The sequence below is a fragment of the Hippoglossus hippoglossus genome, chromosome 1 (assembly GCF_009819705.1).
Source record: "Hippoglossus hippoglossus isolate fHipHip1 chromosome 1, fHipHip1.pri, whole genome shotgun sequence".
Taxonomy (NCBI): domain Eukaryota; kingdom Metazoa; phylum Chordata; class Actinopteri; order Pleuronectiformes; family Pleuronectidae; genus Hippoglossus; species Hippoglossus hippoglossus.
In genome coordinates this window covers 14,494,305-14,518,085 of record NC_047151.1, presented here as the reverse complement: position 1 = coordinate 14,518,085, position 23,781 = coordinate 14,494,305, and the positions used below count along the sequence as shown (strand labels likewise).

Genomic DNA, 23,781 nt, shown 5'->3' with positions numbered 1-23,781 from the left:
GTGAGATGAGGTTCGCTAAAAACCTGGCTTTATGAAAACTTTTAAAACTGTAACTCAGAACTCATAATTTGTTCCTGAAAACTTGACATTTTGTGGGGAAATAATATAAAGACGATTAACTGGATTAAACAAGGGGGTTTGATAGAGAAAATACTTTTTGGATGTTGTGTTCCTGAATAATTCAAAACATGTGTATAATTCATTAAATAAATTTCCAAATCAATTAATGTATCTTAAGTTGTTTTCTCTTACTTCCAACTAAAACTGAATAAAAACACTAAACTCTTCCCCTGATCACACTTTGTCATTTGCAGTTGGAACATCTCAAACGTCTGCGGCATGCTTCTTTGCAGATGGGAAACCAACCCTGTTACATTACTATCCTATTTCTGCACCAGTGAGCTCCCTATCAGGGACACTGAAGCTTGCGGATTTAATTCTGCTTATCATGTGAGCTGGACTTTTGCCTGCGCTTGGTTGGCGCCGCGAGGGTTAAACGTTGCCCGCTCCCTGTGGCATGATATGAGCTGGGCTTTTGCCTGTGCACTCTGCCTTGTCTGTGCTGAGTTGGTAGCATTATAGGGGTTAAGAGTGGGTGGCTGCTCCAAGTGGCTTCCTATGCAACTCTGATCCCATTAGGGTTAAAAGGTGTCTGTTCCAAATGGCTTCCTGAGAGCCGGGTCTTAATCTCTGCTATGCCTGACAGAGTTTGGGTTAAAGGGAGACGGGCCCATGCATACAACGGAGAGTTATGCCTGATGCTGAGCTGGCAGCGTGAGGGTTAAAGGTCGCTCTGCCCATTTTGAGTGGCATTCCCTGTAGGGCAAACACAATGCCAGGGTGGAAGAAACCGAGGGCACACACAAACACATGCAAGGCGAGAAACAAAGAGCCTTCACAACCGCACGCACACACACAAAAACACATGGAGACACGTGCACAGGCACACAACAGCTATATCATTTTTGAAACTTTTATCGTCGCAAATTAGCGCTTTCCTTTTTTAAAGAAGAATCCTCCAACAATGCATGGGGGCGGAGGACAGACAGACAGACACACGATGCAGATGGGCGCCTCTGGGCGAGTGTGTGTGCAGTTATCTCCTCTGTGACCACACTCGCTGACTTCCCCGGCCTAAACTACCACCTCACACAGACCTCAGGAGCACCACAGGACCACAGGCAGACAGCCATAAGTACATGTCCTCAGAGGGGACGTAAAATGGAGGAAACCCACCTCGATAAAAAAAGGCACCTCACAAACAGGACAGCGAGGGAAAAGTAGCATTTTTACCAAAAGTGCTGTATCTATAATCAAACCTTCACATTTGGTTAGTGTTGCATTTAAAACCAAATATGTGAATGTTTTTCATTCAAAACATTATCAGAAAATGTGAAAATATACACAAATTTGTTAAAATAGAAGAACAGCATATGCTCCACACTTCTTAGTAACGTACATCTGGTATATTTATAGGTTGTATTTTCTATTGGCCCTTAGTTACCTTGAAATCCCTCCCATTTGTGCTGAGAGTTGGAATAGCATGTATGTGAAATACTGTATACGTGTAACCGTACCCTCGCTGGCCTCAGCTTGAATCATGCCAGATTTCTTTTTTTACTTTTTGTCCTTTACTCGATATCCACTGAAAAAATTTTTTTTCTTGAAACTGCAATAAATCTTCGCCAAGTCATTTTGCAGCAAAACGTGCAGTGTTTATCAACTCTCAGTGAAACCGGTGTTGTATGACATACCAGTCAGTCTCCATTTATAAACATGTGATTGTATGAAAAGATAGTATCACAGAGAAGTGAGCCAGGAGGAAAAGAGCTGGACTGAAAGCAGCAAGAGCTGCCACGTCAGATGCTGCTGAGGCTTCTTGGCTGTCAGGACTGAAACACACACACACACTCTTACACACAGTGGAGACACGCAAACGCAGAATGGCCTGCACATGCGGAGATTCACAAACCTGCACAAACACATATCCATGCACACACACACAGAGAAGGGTTTGCCTTTGCAGTGGCGTTCAGGGGAGTTGGAGTCAACAGCCAAGTCATGACGCCCCTGCTCAGACTAGCCACTCGTCACTTCTTTGTCTGTGAGTCAACACGGACGGCACCGCTCAATCAACAACACACGCCCCAAAAATAAAAATCCATCACTCCAGTGTGTTACCACTCTGCCCTGCTTCTGATTATATCATGTTAGGATTGCTTCTGGGTTTGCACTTGTCATCTGGTTACATTCTTTCTCTTGAAGCATTGGAATAAATAATTCTTCTTCCAAATTTCGAAACAGTATTTAATCGCTATTCCTAAAAAAATATATGTATTTCAAACTGTGACAACTGTGCAATATACAGTGTCCTCTGACTCCTGTTTCACACAACTACACAGGGAAACAATGCGGGGGGAAATTCAAGTTCTTCCTCTGCCTCAAAAAAGAGGAAAAAAAAGAATCCGATGCAAAATAGGATTTGGCCTCATCTTTATTTAGGCTGGCTTTCCAATTCCTGTAGAAATTGCATTATGGAATACAACAACGCCATTGTTTCTGCACATTTTAGAGGGGCTTTCAGCTTTATGTATTTCCAGAGAGGAAAATCAAAATGGGGACAGTGTTTTTCAATCTGAAGCGGAGAGAAAGGCTCTTGTGCAGAGATTTGATTCTGCAGATAGCACTTGGCACCGTTTGCCTCCTCTAAGTACTGTAATATGGTTATGATACATTAGCATTCCTTCACATCACCAAAGAAACCCAATACGTGTGTATCTAGCATTTTAGTCAGTAGAAGAGGAGAAAAGAAGCAGAGCGAGACAGAGGGAAGGGAGAGGGGGGTGGGGGGAGGTTGGAGTCAGGTAAACGATTAGCATTGAGGAGGTGGTGGGGAGTAAAAAGTTGCCTGATGAGAGGAATTCCCGCGGACAAAGCCTGGTGACCGCTAAAACTGTTTAAGACAGTCCAGGCTGCTCTCAGGAGAGGCAGACAGGGAGTCAGTAAAGTGGCTTTTAAGCTCACCAAATCCAACATATCCCAGATAAGACCGGGGCTCTTTCCTAAGGGAGCGAAGGAGAGAGGAGTAGCAGAGGGGGGGGCGGGAAAGAATGAGGTGAAAAATGGAGGGGGAGAGAGTTGAAGTAAAAAAGATGTAATGAGACAAAGAGTAGGAGGAGGCGAGGGATGATGGAGAAAACAGAGATAAGTGAGCAAAAGAACGAGGGAGGCTTTCAGGAAAAGGGAGGGAAAAAAGATAGAAATGAAGTGCAAGGAAAGTGAGATGCATATTCTCAGATGAGGTCACACGTGAGCTTTGGTGTTGGGTGATCCCGTCTCGTATAGAGGAAGAGGAAAAATGAACCTGACGACACAGAGCAGCCCGCTCCGACAGGATTTTATCACCTGAGTGAAAGTCGGCTTGAATACACACGAGCCGATCATCAATCTCTGCTCTGCTCTGTCGAAGGGAGAACCCGTACGGGCTTTTTGTTTGGGATATTGTTTAGGCAGCAAAGTCGTGATGAGGTGCTGGACACACACACACACACACACACACACACACACACACACACACACACACACACACACACACACACAGCATACAGCTCAGCTGTAAATCTAATTTTTTTAATCATTATTTTACTTTGTTTGATGTGTGCGGCCCCAGTGGGGGAGTAAAATGTTTTACATGTGTTAAAGTACAAATATATAGACACAAATGTACCACATTCACTTTTCTACCTGTAAATTAGTACTTGTTTTTAAGTATAAATAGTAAAAGTACTTGATGAGAGTTGTCTATTCCCTAAAGCAACGATCAACTACATCATCAACTGTACCTACACTGTATATATAGTTAAGAATAATACAGTTATATTAATAAAGAATGATGCATCGTGTAAATTGATGGCTGAGTTTCTGGACTGGCCTCTTCCAAATATATATTTTTTAGGTCGAGTAAAAGTGAAAAGTAAACAAGAATTAAGTACAGATACACAAAGAATGTATAGAACAGTAACTAGTTACTAGTAAATATTACATCCCACACTGTTCGTTCCCCGCTTTTCTGCATTCATACTCAATTGTCTGGTACATGCATGTGCATAAAAAGACAGGGGGCAGGTGCGCACACACACAGAAACAAGCAGAGAGTCAACAAACAAGGGTCAGTTTTTTAATCATGCCTAGTTTGTTTATTTAGCAGTGGTCAGGTTTTTTTTCACTCCTAAACCTCCTAAACCCCTTTGCAAAAAAATTCCTCCTTTTAGACCCCGGAGAGAACATTCAAACAGTATTAATTCCTCTTGCTGGGAAAAGGTACAGCCTTTTCCCGGAGCAATCCATAACATCTGAATATAAAAATAAATACGAAGAGCGGGCGCGCTCTTAAAAACCCAAATGTGAGGAGGAAAAAAACCTGCTGGGAAGTTTGACGGCCGTGTATGTTTTTCCTCTGTTTCCCCAGTGTCTGGGGCAACATTTTTTTTCTCTGTAGTCACCCTCAGTGCGCTGCACCTCCCTGCCACCTTTTCTCTTCCAACCTGCCTCACTATCTTCTTCTTTAATATGAATGTCCTTACTTTCTATCTCTGTCTTCTCTTCTTAATATTTACCCTAGCTCTCTCTCCCTCTCTCTCTGCTGGACGCCCCTGTGCCAGTTAACTCACCGCAAGCCAGAGGGAGGACCGCAAGAATGCTTAAATCAGCATAATTAGGCCTGTGTGTACTTTAAACACACACGTTTCCCCCACGCCTGGACCCCTGCCACCCGTACAACACTGTGTGCGCCGCCACGGCCCGTCTCTCTGAGTCAATAAACACTAAACGTATCAGCAGTCCGCCTCACACACGTTCACATGCGCGCACAAATACATAGGCTACAGTGCGTGAGGTGAAAAATGATGCTGTGTTCCTCTCCCACTCGACTGAAGTTGCCACCCTCATACAGCTGTCACCCCCCACCCATAACCACCGTCACCACACTAACACAGTTTGACCCTTCACACTGTCGCTGCAGGGGAGGAAGGTACAGTGGGTTTAATATGGGTGGCCCTGTGCTGAAAAGTTACAAGTTTGTTGAACAATTTCCATAAGCAAGCCGGTCAAAATTAAGCACGAGCATGCACCGAAACAATGGCCTGGATCTCAGTCGGGTTTGCGGTTTCGTCCCACACTGACACATCTGTATGTGTTTTAAGCAGCAGCAGTGCATTAACAAACAACCGCCTCCCAGAGAATCCAGCACACTCGGCTGCATATGGGGATTATCAGTAGTCATTAGAGACCATTTAATAATAATCACAGCCATCAAAAAGGAATCAGTCCGAGCATGTGACACTGGGACGGCCAATATCACTGGCTGAGTGGATCATATTAGTGAAGATGAGAACTGATTAGAGAATGTTTGGCGTTTCATCTCAATTCAATTATCACAGAGAGGAATTCACAACAGTTTGTGAGCAACAGACTACTGTTGTCTTTAGTGTGTGTGTGTGTGTGTGTGTGTGTGTGTGTGTGTGTGTGCGTGCGTGCGTGCGTGCGTGCGTGCGTGCGTGCGTGCGTGTGTGTGTGTCTGTTTGTGTGTGAGATAAGAGACAACACCTTTGAACTACCAGTACCAAAACACTAAGCAGAAAAGTATGAAAGCCAGGGACTAAGGCCTGCTATAAAAAGGCTTCCAATAAAAACATTACATTCCCTCCCTCGGGAGCTCAAACTCTGCACAGCTCCCGGAGAAGCTTCAGGTGCAGAAAGGCACTGCACCGACACAGCACCGACCAACCGCATCGAAAACAATGCAACGCAATTTTATGAATCTGCAAATAAAAAGACGAGCGCCAAACATGAAGGGCCTGTTCGCTGCTCAGCCTACGGCCTTGTACATTCATTTCCATTTCTAAAGACATGCATGGAGAACAAGTCACTCCAGTAGAGGATGTTACCTACGCCACTGGCTTTGGATATATACAGGGGTGTTGCCATGGGCTCAATGTGTCATTAAAAGCTGCAACATTAGGTTTATTTGATTTCCACTTTTAACACCTACCGCCTCAGAGGCAGATACATTTTATATTGGCCGAAGCTTAACTTTCCTCTTGGCGCAAGGCTCCAGAAAGTGATCAGAACGCCCTGCTCAGTCCGCTTTGAAAAATATTTGGTCAGCAGCGTTTGATCAAAATGGTGTGATACTGTTTATATGAGGGTACACATGGAAAACTAGCCACAAAGAGGCCACTCTGTGTGTCTCTGTCTATTACTGTCTATGTCTTTCTATCTCTCTCTCTCTCACACACACACACACAACCACACACACACTGAGGCATGAACACATTCATTTCTGTTTGTGTGCTCACACAGCTGTGGATCTTGTGCAGGGTTCAACCAAGGTAAAGATATGGTATATTACGCAATGGCTTATAGATTTTTCCACCCCTGGCAGGCTGCCAGTGCTCTCAATGGGAGAGAGAGAGAGTAACTGAGATACACGCACATGCAAACACACACCACACACACACACACACACACACACACACACACACACACAGAGAGAGAGAGAGAGAGAGAGAGAGAGAGAGAGAGAGAGAGGGGGGGGGGGGGGGGGGGGGGGGGGGGGGAGGAGGAGGGGGGTGATCAGAGAGCAGCACACTTTGTTCCACAAAGTCTGACTCACTAACTGGATTCACTGGCTGCTTCTCTGGGACGGCAGGCCTCTTTGACCAGTAGTTACACTATGTGTGTGAGTGTGTGTGTGCGTGCGTGTGTGTCTGAGTTATTTAATCTTAATGGGAGTCAAAGATTGTTGGTGATTGGCGATCGTGAGATTGTTACTGCATTTGCGTCAAGTATTAGATATATTTGTTGGCTCCCTTGGGGAACACACAAACACACACACACAAACACACACACACACACACACACACACACACATCCACACACAAATAATAAATTGCCTTGGGTAGTCATTCAACATATTAGGGAGGCTAACGCTAACCCATATGTATTTCCATCAACAATTTAAGGATTCAACAAACTTCATGCACCACAGTAATTAGTTAATTAGTTAGTCATTATTGTAAAACTTAACTTTTTTAAATGCTTTATGGTTCTGCGAGCATGCAAACGTATCTGACAAAGCAAAAACTGTCATCAGAGTGTACGGGAAATTGCACAAATACATGCCTTTGACATGAACAACAGAAACTCTAATGTTCATGCATGACAGACATTTCATTCGAGACTACTTCCAAAATGAGACTTGGAAGAGTCGGCGAGAGCGGCCCAATCTGTTTTGAATCAGACGCTCGCCCGTCAGGATGATCAATCCCACTGTTTTCTTGGTTTACTTACAGAGTACGTGACATGCATATGTTAATGAAACTTCATATCAGCCGTGTCCATATTCTCCCGCCTGGATTAGGAAGGCAGACATACTGTTCACACACAAGGCAGAGAAATGCATTCACGGCGCTGGTTTGGCCTAGATCTTCCACACAGAGGTTTCCCCTACTCTTTTAATTGGGCTCTTGATGCTCGACATAGGGTGTACTTCCTCTAATTAGCTATATCTATAGCGTATGGGAGAGTGTATGAATGCATGCATGTGTAAAATCCTCTTTTGAGCAACTCCAAACTAACTAAGAGCTTTAATTTCACGCTAGGCTGCATTGTCCCATTCAGTGGGGTTACCCCCACAAAAAAGCCTCTGAGAAAATCAAAAAGAGCGAAAACCACACCAAGGGGTGACGGAGGAGGGGAGGGTTGAGAAAGACAGAGAGAGGGAGAGGGAAGGGGGGGGGGGGGACAAACAACAACAACAACAACAACAACTGAAGCTCATCCTTGAACAATGCACATCTCTCACTAACCGTTACTTCTCTTTTAAAGGGAGCTAATTAAGGAGGCGGTGGGGGTGGAGGTAGAGGAGTAGGGTGAAGGTGAAGGGGAGTCTGTCCCAGGCAGCTGCTAGAAGAGTGCAGCGCGTCGGCTATTGTACCTTCTTGTCTCTCCATTCCTTCAGGGTTACTCACGTTTCCACTCTTAGATCATGTCATCACTCGCTGCCAAAGCCAAAGCCTTTTCACTTTAAATAAAGATAAACGGCTGGTGCACATTTGATTCTCAATCCTGAGAAAAACAGCGCTGCACAGGACGGATGTGCTTTTATTAATCAATCACACATTCATATTATGAACCCAAGTCTTAGCCCCCAACCCAGAATAAAACTATGTGAGGCAGTGGGCACTGCAGCCACAAAGGTTCTGCAGTATAATTGAAAATAGTTCCCTCGGCCAAGGAGATCATTTTTCCACCGTTTGTTTGTTGGTTGGTTGGTTTGTATGTTTGCTTGTAAGCAAGGTTACGCAAAAACTATTGGATTAACAACGAAACTTGGTGGAATGGCTCAGGGAAAAAACAATACAATTTTGTAGATCCAGGATTTAATTTAATCTCTTTCTTACACATTGTGAGAAGGCGTTCTAGGACATTTTCACTGATTTCACAAGAAATAATTGATCAATCTTGAGAGAAAAAACAGGCTTATTTATGGGACTGATATCTGTGAGTGTGTGGAAAGCTTCATTGAATTAAAGGGGACTATCGGGCCTTTACGGAGGTATGCACTACATTCCAGTTTTGGGGTGCTCTCTACTCTCATTAAAAAAGCTGGAAAGGCCAAACTGAGGGAGATGTTCCCGGTATCAGCACACTGAAGTGATTTCGACTCGGCCGCTCCTCTGCCACATATCTCTCTGTCTATCTGCACGAGTGTTCAGACTGATTTCAGATGAGTGTGTAACTGTGTGTGTGTGTGTGTGTGTGTGTATGCACATCCAAGTGCACGCCGTATGGCCTGGTAAACACAACTATATCACAGACCAACATGAGACCGCTATAGGGGCTGCCTGCTTCTGCTGGCCACAGATCAGCCTAAACCTAATCCACACTAGGAGGCAGAAGAGGACAGGCGGGAGGCTGCATGTATTAACACACATATATTGGACGCACACACACACACAAAGGCCCATCCATCCAGGGTACAGCCACCTATTACCCTGTTGTGCCAATTGCCTCAGTTAAGCATGATAAATCCATTTTCTATGGGCGGTCAGGAAGACTGCACAGATAAGGGATGAGCAGAGCCACACTGGATTTAACCCCCCCCCCCCCAAGACAGATTCACACACTAATGCACAGGAGGACATGTCCGGAGAAAACCTCAATGTTTAGCTCAGGGCCTCACAGGCGCTCCGACAGCCGATATTTAAAATTCAACAAGCAAAAATATAACTTTATATAAGTATTTTTTTAAAACCTCAAGTCAACACGTCCCTCGCAAATATCAAATACAGTTTTTTTTCTTTCCACATAAATTTGTTTGATGGACATGGACACGTTGTGCCATTTAACACTTCCTTGCACTCTTCCCTCCATCTCCTCTCTCCGTCCCTGCCTACCAGCTCTCGCTCTGGGCCAAGCAGTGTAAGGTGGAACTGGTCTGCCTCCAGCAGAAAGGATGAATAAGTAAAAGGAACACAATGTACCCCTGGGTTCTGCCTAGCTGCCTGCCGTCCTGGCACAGTTGGCAGGCCACTTTTACTCTGCCTATCGTCCACTACAGCAAACCTATTCTCCGCTGCCTGTGCAGGGCCTACCAACAAACTCAGCGTGAGCAGGATTAGTGTGTGTGTGTGTATACGTGTGGTACAAAGCGACACCAGTGAGGTTTGGTATGTTACCAGATCATGCAGGCCCACCTCAGCTTACACCCGTACCACGGCCGTCACTGTCCGGTCCCAGTGAAACCAGAACCCAGGGCTGACACAGGAGAGCCATCGACCCAAAACAGGGGAAGGAGTAGAAGTACACAAATACTGTATGCATGTACACACACAAACACGGACACACACACACACACACACACACACACACACACACACACACACACACACACACACACACACACCAGGACAGCTACAAGGAATGGTGTGGATTCAAGTCTCGAAATTCTGAGTTTTAATGAACTAAGCTCTTTTTTAGAAGATATTTAAGACAATATATTTTTTATCTTTCTTTCTTTATGTTTGTTTATTTATAAGGGACTGCACATGCCGTTCAAACGTAAAAGCCAACATTTGATGCCAGATTAGATCTTCAATCTTAATCGTATTCCTTTTAGTCCTCTGGCAGATTATAACAAAGAAACAACACAAAGAAGAAAAAACACAAAAATGGAATACAAGAAGGAACACACAAGATGTGCAATGGAAAGCTACTCACAATATCTCATTAGAAATGTCATCAAGACCATTTTCTGTGCACACTGGACTCCACAAACAGCCGCTACTGCCACAGAAGAGGTGCCTTTATCTCCATCACCAAAGATACTGTCTGCACAATCTCCACGTTTTTTATTTATTTTCCTATCTATTGCTATGGCTATGTGGCATGGCTACAGTATGTAGTAGAGCTTTCAAGTGCCTTGCCAATCTGCACGGCTGAGTGAATTTCAAGGACTCATTTGATCTCCAAATCTAAAAACCACTTTAGATCTGCAAATAATCAGACACGAAGCGCTTATGAGAGAGAGTCGAAAAGCAAATAAAACTTTTTTTTTTTTTGCGTGTGCAGTGAACTATGCGGTGGGAAATAGTTAAACAATCTCCCGCACATGATGTGTTAAAAGATCTCTGAGTTCGCAGAGGGAAAAAAAAAGGAAAAAGTTGGCAGTGTTTGTGAGACACGCTGCGTATATTAGCGGCCCACATCTCATTTGGATAAGCGGGACTTAACTGGGAGTCTGAAATAATTGAATCCAAAAAACGCAGCGCATAAAAGTTTTAATTAACGACGCCTCCGCGACCTTCAAAGCACATTAAAAGTTTATGCAAATGCGTTTCCGTCGCAGGGATGTGAAACAATACGCACGGTGCAGTTTGGCTACAAAGGCTGCGGTGCGCCACTTCATTTTGGCTGCTCGGGTCCGTCACCTCACCATGCGCGGCCATTCCAGCAAAGCTTTTACCAGCATTAATAATACATCGTGGATTGTTTACACTAGTTTTGCGTGTTTTCAGTGGTTTGTGAATTATTTACGTGACCAAGATCGAACACCAGCGACTGGATGGGGTCACAGGATTACGCACGTCAGAAGAACTCATCCATATGCGCATGGGTGTGGACAAACGCATACAAACTATCTCGCCTCTCATCGCAGATCATCACAGACGATTAAAACACATTAGCGTTTAGATCAACTTTGAATTACAGGTGTGAAACTGGCAGGTGTCACGTCAGGATGCGTTTTCTTTCCTCTCCAAGTTGCTTCCTGGCTGCAGGGTGTTATCTTAATATCCACCAGACACAACACAAACACAAGGAGATATGAGGGGAACACAAACAAATCAGCCCCGCTTGATATGCATCAGTAGAGACGCACTAGTATAACAGCAGCCTAAGCAGATCAATATGTATCGCGCATATGGGCAGCACGAGTCCATGCGGCGCTCGTGCGAGAGGATCTGCTGCCAATTAATTTTAATTAATGGAAAGAAAGAGGAAACTCGATGCGGACCTCTGCCTCATACCACCAGGCTTGGAAAATTATCTGGAGCCTACTAAATATGCAGCAGCGGCAGCAGGAGCAGGAGGAAGAGCAGGACATGTTGGACTTATTTTACGCAGCGAAATCAAATAGAGCACATTGATTATAGAACATGTCTGTCAGAGAGGTCAACAGAAGACATGAGCAGGAGGCGGAAAGGGAAAATACGCATTTAAAGTGACGGGAGTGGCGCAGACGAGGCCTCCTGCTTTGTTACTGTAATACAAAAAAAAAGAACATAATAAAATGTGATGAAATTTTACTTTTGCATCTGATCAGCTCTGTCCTCTTGTTTGTGAAAGTGGGAGTGGGAGAAAACACAGGCTACACTGAGGTCTGCTCAGAAAAGGCCTGAAATAACACTGCGTGTTTTCCACGGAGCTCCTCTGTGCTGTTTAAGGAAAGGAATGATTATAATTCCTCTGCTACATCACTGCTGCTGCTGTGCAGCTCTGAGATGAGCTCAAATACATTTCTGGAAAAATATATAGGCTACATATGACATGTCTGGTGCAAGGTTTATAAATCCTTCAAGCAGCCACATATAGGGAGAGAGGCCGTGACCTCTCTGAATCCATGGACGGTTTAACCCACGACACAGAAGCCGAGCAGCTGTGAGTTTCTAAAGCAAAATTATCTCACGTTGTACATTATGTTTCTAATCCTAATGCTTGATGATTACATTTCATACATTTCACACAAGTCCTGACTAACTGAACCTTGTGACCTCACATTCAAAAAAGATAGAAAAAAGGAAGAAAAACTAATACTGGTAGAAAAAGTTCATAATCAACCTGATCTTTAAATGAGGGCTTGATTAGTGAAAGTACTGAAACGTTCCAATGACTTTCACTCTCATGTGTTTTAATGTGATAAGTCGAGCGGCGGAGGGAAAAACGGACATGCGGCGGCCTGAAGCTGCGGCTCTCAACTGTTAACTCCGCAGTGACTGCACCGGATTCAGACTGTGAAGAGCAGTGCTACTTTACAAACACAACATCATGGGAACACATTTATGTTTATATATATATATGATAAGAGATGGAACTTTAAAAAAAAAAAGGTCATGTATGGTTTGACCTTTGCTGTCCTGAGAAGTGATCTGTACATACAAGTAGACAACTCGTGTTAAAACGATAACAGAAATTCAACACACAAAAATATATTAATATAAATAAAAAAGAAGAAAGAAAGAATGAGCTCGTATAGGGTAAATTTCATCTTCTCAAAATGGCTTAAAGGTTAACTTGCTATGGATATTCAGCGTGGAGGTTCTAATTAATTACATATTATCATTAGTTTATATTCTTTTAATATAAATATAATAATTTTAAGAGGGGCTGATGAAAATACTTTTTTCTGTGTATATGGCAACAGACGTGCGCACGGAGTCGAGGCCCGAAAGGTCAAAACTGAGACTGCAATGTTGCATTTAAAGACAAAAACATGGGCTGAATATTCAAAATGAATATTTTTGTGAGTATATTCTATAATATATATTTATCAATAATCATGTTTTTATTTACAACAAGTCAAATCAGTGAAGTCACCTCTAACCGAACCATTGCCCCAAACGGCCTCTTGAATTTACGCACCGGGTAAAGTGACTTATTCTTATTATCATTATCATCAATATTAACCAAGCGAACGTGTTAAAAACTCCACCACACGTGGCCTTTAATGTAACGAGCCGCTTGTGTAAATAACATGAGGGTTGGTGGCAGAGTTGCTTCTTTAAAGGTCAGCTGTATTTAGTCATTAATCCAAGTGCAGCCACGCAGCTCGGACACACGCCCACACTGTCCTCACTGGTGCGTAAAAAACTCATTTCTCATTTCTAAACGTGGAAGAAGATAACGGAGGGACAGTTGTGAATGTGTCCACGCTGCACCTCCGCAACAGCCGCAAGTCAAAGCCCCCCCCCTCCCCTCCTCTCTCCGGGTGTAAAAAAAAACCAAACTGTTCCACAACTCATGAACCCGGTGTGTTGCTTTATTATATTTGTCGATCATTGCCTCTGGGTGATCGCAATTAAGTCCGCCAACTGTCCGGGATCCGAAGCCCCCTCTCGTCCCCCCTTTTATTCTCCAACGTCCCGTTTTATATAAAATAGATTTAGGAGAAGCGCCATTTTCTCTCCAAACCATGCGCAATGAGACGCACAAGAAAAGCCCGCTGGAGGAGTGCCATTAAAGAGAAAGGGGGAGAGAGGGAGAGAGCGCGCAAGAGAGAGGGAGGGGAAGTTAAATAGTATCGGGGGGGGGGGGAGCCGGGCTGGAGGAAGAAAAAAAAAAAGAAGAGAGAGAGGTCCCTAAAACGCAACAAATGACAAGCAGCGGCGGCGGGAGCACGGTGGACAACACAGCGGCAACCACACACACTAACCGGAGGCGCACGACACCGGAAAAATAAAAAATAAACTGCAGCGAGGAGCAGCGTGGAAACGACCGGCTCGCCGCGGCTGTGCTTTGCTTACCTGTGTCAAGCAGTACGGAGAGTACATGTTGGTGTCTAGAGGTGAAGAGATGAGCTGCTGGTGATAAAGTTGGATGGAGGTTCGCTGCGGTGCCGCATTGCAAAGCCGCTGTGGCTCAGTCCAGGCTCTAACCCCGCCTCACTCTCTCACTCACACAGTGGAAGCTCCGCACTAACTTTAGGAGAAAGTTTCTGCTGCTCTCCCTCCCTCCCTCCCCTCTCGCTCTCTCTCGCTCTCTCTCTCTCTCTCTCTCTCTCTCTCTCTCTCTCTCTCTCTCTCTCTCTCTCTCTCTCTCTCTCTCTCTCTCTCTCTCTCTCCCCCCCCCCCCCCCCCCCCCCCACACACACACACACACTCTCTCTTTCTCTACCCGCTTCTTTTTTTCCTCACATCGACACAAACTCATGTATATATATTTTTTCAAAGGATCGCTTCTATCTCTGTGAGTTGTTCTGGGCTTGGCTCGTGTTCCTGAAGCACTGGTGGTTTGCAGTGGTACTAAAGTGCCGAGCTCAGTCACCACATCGTGTTTGAAAGTAAAGCTTTTATTTACAAGTCTAAGTATTAAGTATGAGTATTATATTATATTTTATTTTTATTGACATCATTCCTGTTATTTGTTCATTTGAATCTGCGTTCATTATTCTGCTCCATCCATCCATTTATCTTAACTGTGCAATATTCACTATGCTATCACATTGCCACACTATACATATTTTTCCTGTCTTTATACTGTATGTATTAGTTTAATTCAATTCATATTTTTGTATATTTGTATCTTCCTTATACTTAAGTATTGCATATTTCTTACTGATACATCCCTATTTTCACTCTTGCTGCTGTAATACTACAAATCTCCCCATTGTGGGACTAATAAAGGATTATCTTATCTTATCTTATCCATCCATCTATCCATCCATCCATCCATCCATCCATACCTATATTATTTCTAGTGAATATTTGTAATATCTTCTGATTCCCATTTACATGCACTTTCAGTTCTGTATCTATCTCTCTCTCTCTCTCTTTTTCTCTCTCATTGTCTATCTATCTATCTATCTATCTATCTATCTATCTATCTATCTATCTATCTATCTATCTATCTAAGTTAATTTTAACATTTTTTAATATATTGGTATCAATTTAATATTCAAAAAAGACTCTGTGATATTCTTATGTTTACACAGACAGGGACAGATATCTGCAAAATATGCAAGTATATATTTTTTTCAACACTGATATAATTTGAATTCAGCAAAAATGCAAAAGCTGATCCAAGTGTGAACAAATTAGAAACACACTCAGATTTAGCTGTGGTGTGGCTCTGGTGACACAAACACACACACACACACACACACACACACACACACACACACACACACACACACACACACACACACACACATTAAAGTCCCTTAAGCGTAATACCTTTATCTTTAATATTTGATGAATCTGAAATTTCAGCTAAAACATGAACAGAGTTTTTCTTCTTCTTTCTTTTTTGTAATTCACTTTATAGTGCATCACGGCTGGATTTGGAACTCGGCTCTTTTAGCTCAGCGTTGGCCGAGAACGCTCAGCTCTGCTCACTTCATAACGAGGAGCTCCTCATCTGAAAGTTTTAAATATTTACAAGAGCAAGATCATTCAGGTATTTTTCATATTTCTGTGGATCCCTCTGCATATGAGCGTGTCTTTAAGGGACTAAACAAGTCTAAAGTTATTGCAGCAAGTTGTAAGTTCACAGTGCGTCAGACTGTAATTTATTCAGCCGTGATACCTTTTGGACTCCTCCTCCTCTCCTTTTCAACCAAACCCAAGTCATATACTGGTGTATATCGTGAGTGCATATGCAGACAAAGGATACCTGAACTTGGGGGAAGTGGTCTAAACCAGTCTCATTGTGACTCCTATTGTATGGAAGTGATACACTCTGTTTCTAATCAGGCTTGGCTTTATCCTCGCCCGCTGCCTGCTCCTCAGCCTAATCAAACTCATATATGCAGGCAGAGTGCCTGCAATTATACATAAGCCCCTGCCTTGTGCATGTGTGTGTGTGTGTGTGTGAGAAAGAGAGGTTTTGGAAGTGTGTGTGCAATTGTGTGTGTGTGCATATGTTTGAGAATGTGTGTTTGAGTCTTACGAAATGTGTGTGTGTGTGCGTGTGTGTGTGTGTGTGTGTGTGTGTGTGTGTGTGTGTGTGTGTGTGTGTGTGTGTGTGTGTGTGTGTGTGTGTAAGCAAGGGTGCGGTTTCAGGGGTTGAAGTCACCCCAGTGCTTGAATGCCAAGTTTTTCAGGGGGATATGAAGCTGTGCAGCTTTACGAGACCTCAGCCTGTGTAGGATACTTAGATACTCACACCACAGACGCACGTGCATATAAAGTGCAAGTATATACACACACACACACACACACACACACACACACACACACACACACACACACACACACACACACACGGCCTCAAATGTCCTGTGGTCAAAGATATGCTGGCAAAAGCACCCAGAAAAACGAATTAGAGTGAAAAAAAGAAGGAACGCACTAAATAAAAGTGAAAGAAAGTGAAGCATATTGAGGTGTAGTCTATTCCTTTCCCAAAGTCTCTCCTCTTTCCAAACCACACCCCACCACGGCACAGGCCCAAACCCTAAAGCCTTTGTATGCTCCCTAGCTTTTCCCTCTTTCTCTTTTTGTCTATACCCCTTTTTTCCTATTTCTCAGTGGTTCTTTTTAGTGACCCCCTTTCTCCTTTTATATCTTATAATCTTTTGCTTTAACCGTCTTAATCGCAGACTTTTTCGTCTTTGTCCTCGGGCTTCAGCCATGGCCTGAGTCGTCCATCTCAGCATTCAATACCGGCGCTCAGCTTGGCCGTAACAAACAAACTATAGCAACGGCAGGAGTTGCAAAACACTGACGCCCAGGTTTCCTTTTCAAACTCTCTCTCTCTCTCTCTCCTCTCTCTCTCTCTCTCTCTCTCTCCCTCTCTCTCTCTCTCTCCCTCTCTCTGCCCATGACCGAACAGTCCAGCCTGACCATCACCTAAGAAAGCCCCTGGAGCTCCCTGTAGGACTCCGGTGGTTTCCGAGTCCATGTTTGCCATTAGAACGCACATGAGAAAACCATATGGTGTGTCTAAACTTAGCATGTTGTGGTCTTCCATTGACAAACGCAGCACTGCCCATATACTTGCTGTTTACCATCGCCTGTGGCTAGGCCATTAAATATTGAAAGTGATGTAGCATACTGATACTGCCATTAGCATGCTAAATGTGTGAGACAGGTGGTCGAGGCCGCCTTTCTAAAGGCTGCAAAAATGTGAAATGGAAAAATGTGCGTTGCCGTACCGTTTACTACACCGTACAGTGTCAATATTGTTCGAGTGAGTTGTTTATGTGTGCTCTGGGAGAGAGCACGCCAGTCAAATGCACACAGGCATATGCAAGCAGAAAGAAATGGCTGACTGGCTGTTATGGCTGACAAGCATATCATACACAGTGTGTGGATCCCAGAGACTCTATGGATCTGTTAGCAATCTGAGTGTGTGTGTGTGTGCTGAGCAATGTGTTATGCCTGCTGCTTTTTGTGTGTGTGTGTGTGTGTGTGTGTGTGTGTGTGTTTACTGTGTGCAGTCGCTGCTCGTACGTTTTTGACTCGTTTTGGACCGGTTCGGATTACTGCGTCTCTGCCATGTTTGTATTCAACAGGAAGAAAACATATAGACTTATTTTCCTAGTCTTGGTGTTTTCATTCTTTAATTTTAGCTGTAAATGCAACATGTCATTTTACAGCACACGGGCCAAAGGAACCATTGTGCAGGCAGTCCAACAGTTATCTCTAAACTCAACCTGAAAGACAATGTTTTTCCAAAGTCGTCAAAGTGACCTAACGCAGTACACATCATGTACAGAAAACGTGCTGAAAAAAAAAATCTCCAATCTGGTAATGTTTTGCATTTCATGTTGTTTTAACTGGCTGCTGGCCTCGTCCTCCATGTAAAGAAAACTTGTCCGGACTCTGCAGCAAAGCCAAACTTCTGACAAGAGCAAATAATACCTTGTATGAGAAAAATACATGTCACAGAAAAGTGGACTGCATCATGCAGTGTTTTCTCGGAGCAGTGTTACCGCACATGAGCACAGTTGACAGATGAGTTCAGGACATCCATGATGATATGTGGGAGATTTCTACAGGAAGTGGATATAAAAGCATGCTAGAAGCGGAATGTCGACACTCAAAAATGTTGATGTATTTCCTGGACACATTAACCCCAGAACCTCCGATTCAAGATGTGAAAGAATGAACATAATTTTGTGGTTAACGTCCCCATGGTGAAGTGTGACCGTGTAAAAAATGATTGTGCTGCATGCTCCGCTGAGTCTTTTGTGCTCTGAATGCCCTCCTCCTCTCAGCCGCAGTAAAACTTTTACAGGGGGAACGAGGAGATTGTTCCTAATGGAGCGGGGTTTGTTTGTGTGTCCAGCAAATAAAGTTTGGGACATTGATACAATCACAAGGACAGATGTAGAGCTGTTGTAGTGAGTGTGTGTGCGTGTGTGTGTGTGTGTGTGTGTGTGTGTGTGTGTGTGTTTATACCCTGTATGTATCGGAGACGAGGAAACATTCAGGCATCCCTGGGCCTCGAGCAGGATCGTCGTTTACCAGGTAGGTGTCAGTAGCCTAAAAAAACAGGGAGAGGGTTCGTCAGTTAGGTTTAGTACCACAGTGATTTACAATTAATCATTCAATCAACAGTTATTTGTATAGCCCATATTCACAAATAACAATTTGCATCTTATCAATCTGTAGAAGATGCAACATCCTTGGTTCTTATCCCATTTTTGCCATAATATTAGCAACGGCAAGTCACCAGTTTGTTAATTGAATGGCTACTTGAACCTTTTAGGCTCCTATTAGAAGAATAGACTCACGATGGACATTGACAATTGACAAATTACATTTCCTAAATTTAACAGGCAGTGACATTTGCTGTTCTTTGACAGCAAAACGAGCCTCAATAAATAACACAATTAAAAAAACACAAATACTGACAATTTATAAAAATTTGGAGAAACATTTGTCATGTCCTGAAATCCCCCATGTCTCTTTCTTGCTTCCTCTTTGAGAGACAACATAGCTAAAAATGTACCTGTGTTGTGTGAGACAGTCTCCTAACCCCTGCCTGTTTCATTTCTCCACAGAAAGCACAGCACCTGCTTACAACTCTTGCACTATACATCCACAGCCAGACTGTCTGTAAGTAGCAGTGTGCATGCATGTGTGTGTCTGTAAGTGTGCATTCAGGGAGCTTCATTTGTATTCTAAGTCAAGCAGGCAGGCAGACAGGCAGGGTTCTGGCAGGGCCCGGAGCTGTGAAATGGGCTCTCCTTGCAGTTCTGCCATTGATTGGATCAACCTATCCCACTCTACTTAGCCGAAGGGAGCCCAAATCCCACAGCCGCTGTGCCGTTCTGTGAAATCCTATTTCATTTCACAACTTTAACGGATAAAAAAGCGTGCACGCACATGCATGTGCCAGCCCCGAGACCCCATGCCACATTTATTTAGCCCGAACGGGAGCAGAGAGAAAGCAGTGCATGGAGGTTGTGTGGAAACGTTTAAATGCACGCGCACACATAGTCTCACCCTCTTGAAAATATAATCACCTGCATGTACAGTATATACATTTTTTTCCATGCGCTCTCTGCCTCGCACACAAACACACAGCGACAACACACGAGCACACGCACACACCAGCGCACACGTGCATACCACTTACGCAGACACACAGACACAAACCCCATAATAAGAGCCAGACGTTGGCAGACCACACAGCCCTGAGTTGTGGTGAAAACAAAGGCTATTCATATCCTTCGCAATGAGAGGTCTGTACAGCTAACTCTCCTTCTCCCTCTCTCCCCCGTCTCTCCCCTCAGCTTTTTATTACAGATAATCTGCACTCGCAAACCTTCCATTTTCCTGCAATTGTGCAATTTCTAATCATCTTTATTAGTCCATAAACATGTTTTTTTTTTTACTTTTAGTCTCACTTTATAGCTCGGGCCCTCGGCTCCTTAAGGGGGCAACACAGTGCCTATTGTTGAGTTTCAAGAAGAGGATGAAGCCAGGAACGGAGTGAGAGAGGCCTGCTGATAAGACAGCAAAGCATTATGGGAATCGGGTAGCGGAGTTCCTCAGATGCATGCATGCGTTGCCATCCTCACACACATACACACACCCACACACACACAATCACACTCATACAAACCAAAATGCAAACACTCTAGGTCTGCCAGGCCACATGTGTCTGATAATGAGATGATGCATCTGATTGGCCGGCGGTGGGAATAATGGCCAGGATCCACGGCACCTGTGTGGGGATCCGCACCATGGCAGAGTCTGCCGACTTTACCAGCGAGCAGACCACAATGCATCAGGTGTGCTGGAGCCTCTGTGATTGGCTGTCCCCAGCCAGAAACAGGATCAGGTGCACGAGCAAACCCCCTCTGATTGGTTGAGTCGGGCCCAAAAAGCTGCGGGTGGGAGAGGGCTGTTTTTATTGGCTGCCACTGCCTCATTCTGCTGGTGAATGGGTGTCTGAGTGGATGGCACCGGGACAACTGGTTCAACTGAGACTGTGCGAGACAACATAGTGAGTATTTGAGAGTATCTTTTGTACATATGTAGCCCTTCACATAAGGCGAATCTCTGTGTTACTAACTTGACCCGAGGAGCTCGTTGGAACAATGTGAAAACAAAAAAATATCAACCACACTCCAACAATAGATCATTTGCTCTCATTTCATATTAACCAGCCAACAAAGACGAGTTTAACCGTCCTCTTTATGTTGTCAGCCACAGAAACAAGTGTTGATGAACCGCCATCCCATTGTGCTACGGCGAATAACACGAAGCTAATGAATAGGCTAAGCTCTGTACCTGCCACTGGGGAGGCCATGCTGACTCCCTTTGTAGTAAATCCCCAAAAAACTCCAGGCCCCTGAACGCTCTCTCCTGCAGCAGTGTATGAATTATATATTGTACTATATATACAGAACATATGCCCAGCCCATATGGCCAGCCCTGAGCAAAAAAATCTCAAAGCCCTTCTTAATTAACATTTTAGAGGGAAGATTCGGAGGCGGGAGACTGAGTCAGTGACCTATTTGGAGTCCATCATCGCCCAGTGCAAATGTGTTAATTGAGACAGATTTTCCCACTCCACAAATATGTGGCATAGGGGATGTGATGGAGGATTTTTTTTCTCTTTTCTTTTTTTTTTTGTCCGAGCCATCTGATCTAAGGTAGGGCTATAGGATCTCTTTTAAACTGAATTTCCTGTTGCATCCACCGACAAAAGAGGACACTTCTCTTTCACTTTTCTCCCTCACTATAGCTCACAAAGTCTTTCCTTGGCTCGCTCTCTATCTGTCGCTCTATCTCTCTGGGTATATGTGTTGACGACCATATGGCCAAATTCTTTGGAGGTGAGATCTCCAAAACCTGCTCGCCCGCACACACACGCACGCACACACACGTCCACACACACACCTCCATAGAGCTTTGTGTATGAAAGGCCCTGATGGTGGAATTTGCTCTCAGATGGCTCCATTTTAAAGCACATGAATGGCAACATATCAATGATCCTTCTCTCTGTCTTTCTGTCTCCCTGCATCTCACATTAGCAGTCACACACACACACACATACACACACACACACACTAATTCGCCACCTACACACAAAAACGTACTCTGCTCACACACATACACACACATTGTGCAGCGCTATCCTTGTTTCAAAAAATGTTTTTATTTTGGCGGCTGCAAAATCATCAAACACAACTATTATCATCGTTGTCATTATATCTTTTTAAAAAACATGATTATTACCACCGCCATTGTGTCTTTAAAGTGTTTTCATCATCATGGTTTGGTGGCGGAAAATAACATTGCCAAGTTTAAGGCGCGGGATTGAAAATGGGGGGATGGGGAGAGAGAGAGAGACAGAGAGAGTCCAGCCAACCTGCGTGAGATGGCAACCACTTCAAAGATGCCGGGCCGCACCGGCGATCTGTTCCACGGTGTGTGAGGGGTGTATGAAAGGAAGAGATGGCCGCTGTGTGAGTCCCTGCCAAAGCTACCTCAGGGAGAAATGTTGGAAAAATGTGATTTTTCACACAGCTATCTCAGGAGGGCGAAAGCAAAATGGGGGGAGAATAAGAAAGAAGATGAGAAACTGAAGGGCTGCATTATAAAAAGAAGGATGGATGGATGGCTGAGCAGAGTGGGGCTAATTATTTCACTCCACTTGTGAGTCCTGAAGGTTTTGTTGGGTCTGAAGCAGAGCCAACACGCAGTGCTGAAGATTGCATTTGGCTTAATTGTGCAGTTGCGTTTTAACACAATAGTAAACGGTGGGATTCTGGAGACGGCATGAGGCGCGCGGTGTGAACAGTTTCTGTTAAGGAGGCCTGACTGCAGGAGGCGAGAGTGTAAAAATAATTTCAGATGACTTCAGCAGAAAGACATTTGACTTTTGCCAGAAAGTCAATCGTGTGTGTGTGTGTGTGTGTGTACGTGCGTGTGTGTAGCTCAAATCAAAGGTTCCTACTATATGTAAATGAGCTGGGTGAGATGGAACTTTTAAATACCTGAGTAATAGGTGTGAAACTACGCCAGCCCTAACAATACCTGTCCCAACTCAATGTAGCCTATCGAACAAAAAAATATATAAATAAAAATACATCCCTCCAACCGCAACAGTTACAATGAAACAAGTATGAACAGAGCACACACACGGTGACACACCCCAACACTCCTTTGGCCTCGCACCTCGCCTGTCGACTACCGATCCTGCTCGACAGGCTCGGCTCTGGATTGCGGCCTTCAGATAGTGCCATGCCAACTGTAACACTGAACTTCCCGGGCCGCGGTATTTTCCCTGCATGCCACGCTGCAATGAGGCCTACAGGTAACCCAAAGCCACTGGCACCCCGTCCCCTCCGACATGGATCCCTACTGTAGTTTCTTTTTTTGAAACAGCCAAACCGCACTCTCTCAGTTAAGACCCAGCCTCCTCACCGGCTAAGTGCTTCTAACAATGAGGTTTGGGCTGGTACAATCAGCCCTTTGTGTCACACAAGGACTGATCCATGGGGAGATTTTCTTGCGGTTATGGTTCTACTACAGCAGAGTTCACCACAAAGACCAGGAAGCATGGAGTGTCATTACAAAACACACACACACTCATTATGACTCAGTAGGGTAGCGTGTTGAGCTCATTTCAAACATCTCACCCACTTCCAACTCAACTGAAATGATACCCTAAAAATTTACTTAAAAGGCATGCTAAGGTTCACGCCCACCCCCTTGCTTGGCACCAATAACGGCCTTGGCTTTGGTTTGACTGACAGGTTCTGTGGTTGGCAGGTTTTTCTCAGCAACAACCAAAGTGCAACTGACTGTGAAATTATAGGCCGGCTATAAAAACAAAATGAAGATTGTAATATCACTGCCAATTACCAAGCATTGTCTGTTGATGCGTTCACCTTAAGATCTAAAGACGCGTAATTGAACAGCTGACATCGCAAATCACATGGGAGCTGCAGTCAGGGTGTTCGAGCTGATATCTGGGCTGTTGTGCAAGGTATATGATGTGTAGGTGTCACATCTGCTGTCCCACACGACCACACACACACAC

The 23,781-nt window shown here is 44.2% G+C and overlaps 1 protein-coding gene across 11 annotated transcripts in view; it reads right to left on the bottom strand.

The window, feature by feature from the left end:
- nfixa (nuclear factor I/Xa) overlaps window positions 1-23,781 on the bottom strand; it is a 111,041-nt gene that overhangs the window by 84,528 nt on the left and 2,732 nt on the right. For 10 of the 11 annotated variants that reach the window (XM_034592183.1, XM_034592136.1, XM_034592219.1 and 7 more), the window contains exon 2: window positions 18,678-18,761. In XM_034592183.1, the coding sequence (XP_034448074.1) occupies window positions 18,678-18,761 (84 nt within the window). Of the gene's footprint in view, window positions 1-14,081; window positions 14,304-18,677; window positions 18,762-23,781 lie in introns of those variants that run through there. The other variant, XM_034592171.1, reaches the window with a different exon arrangement.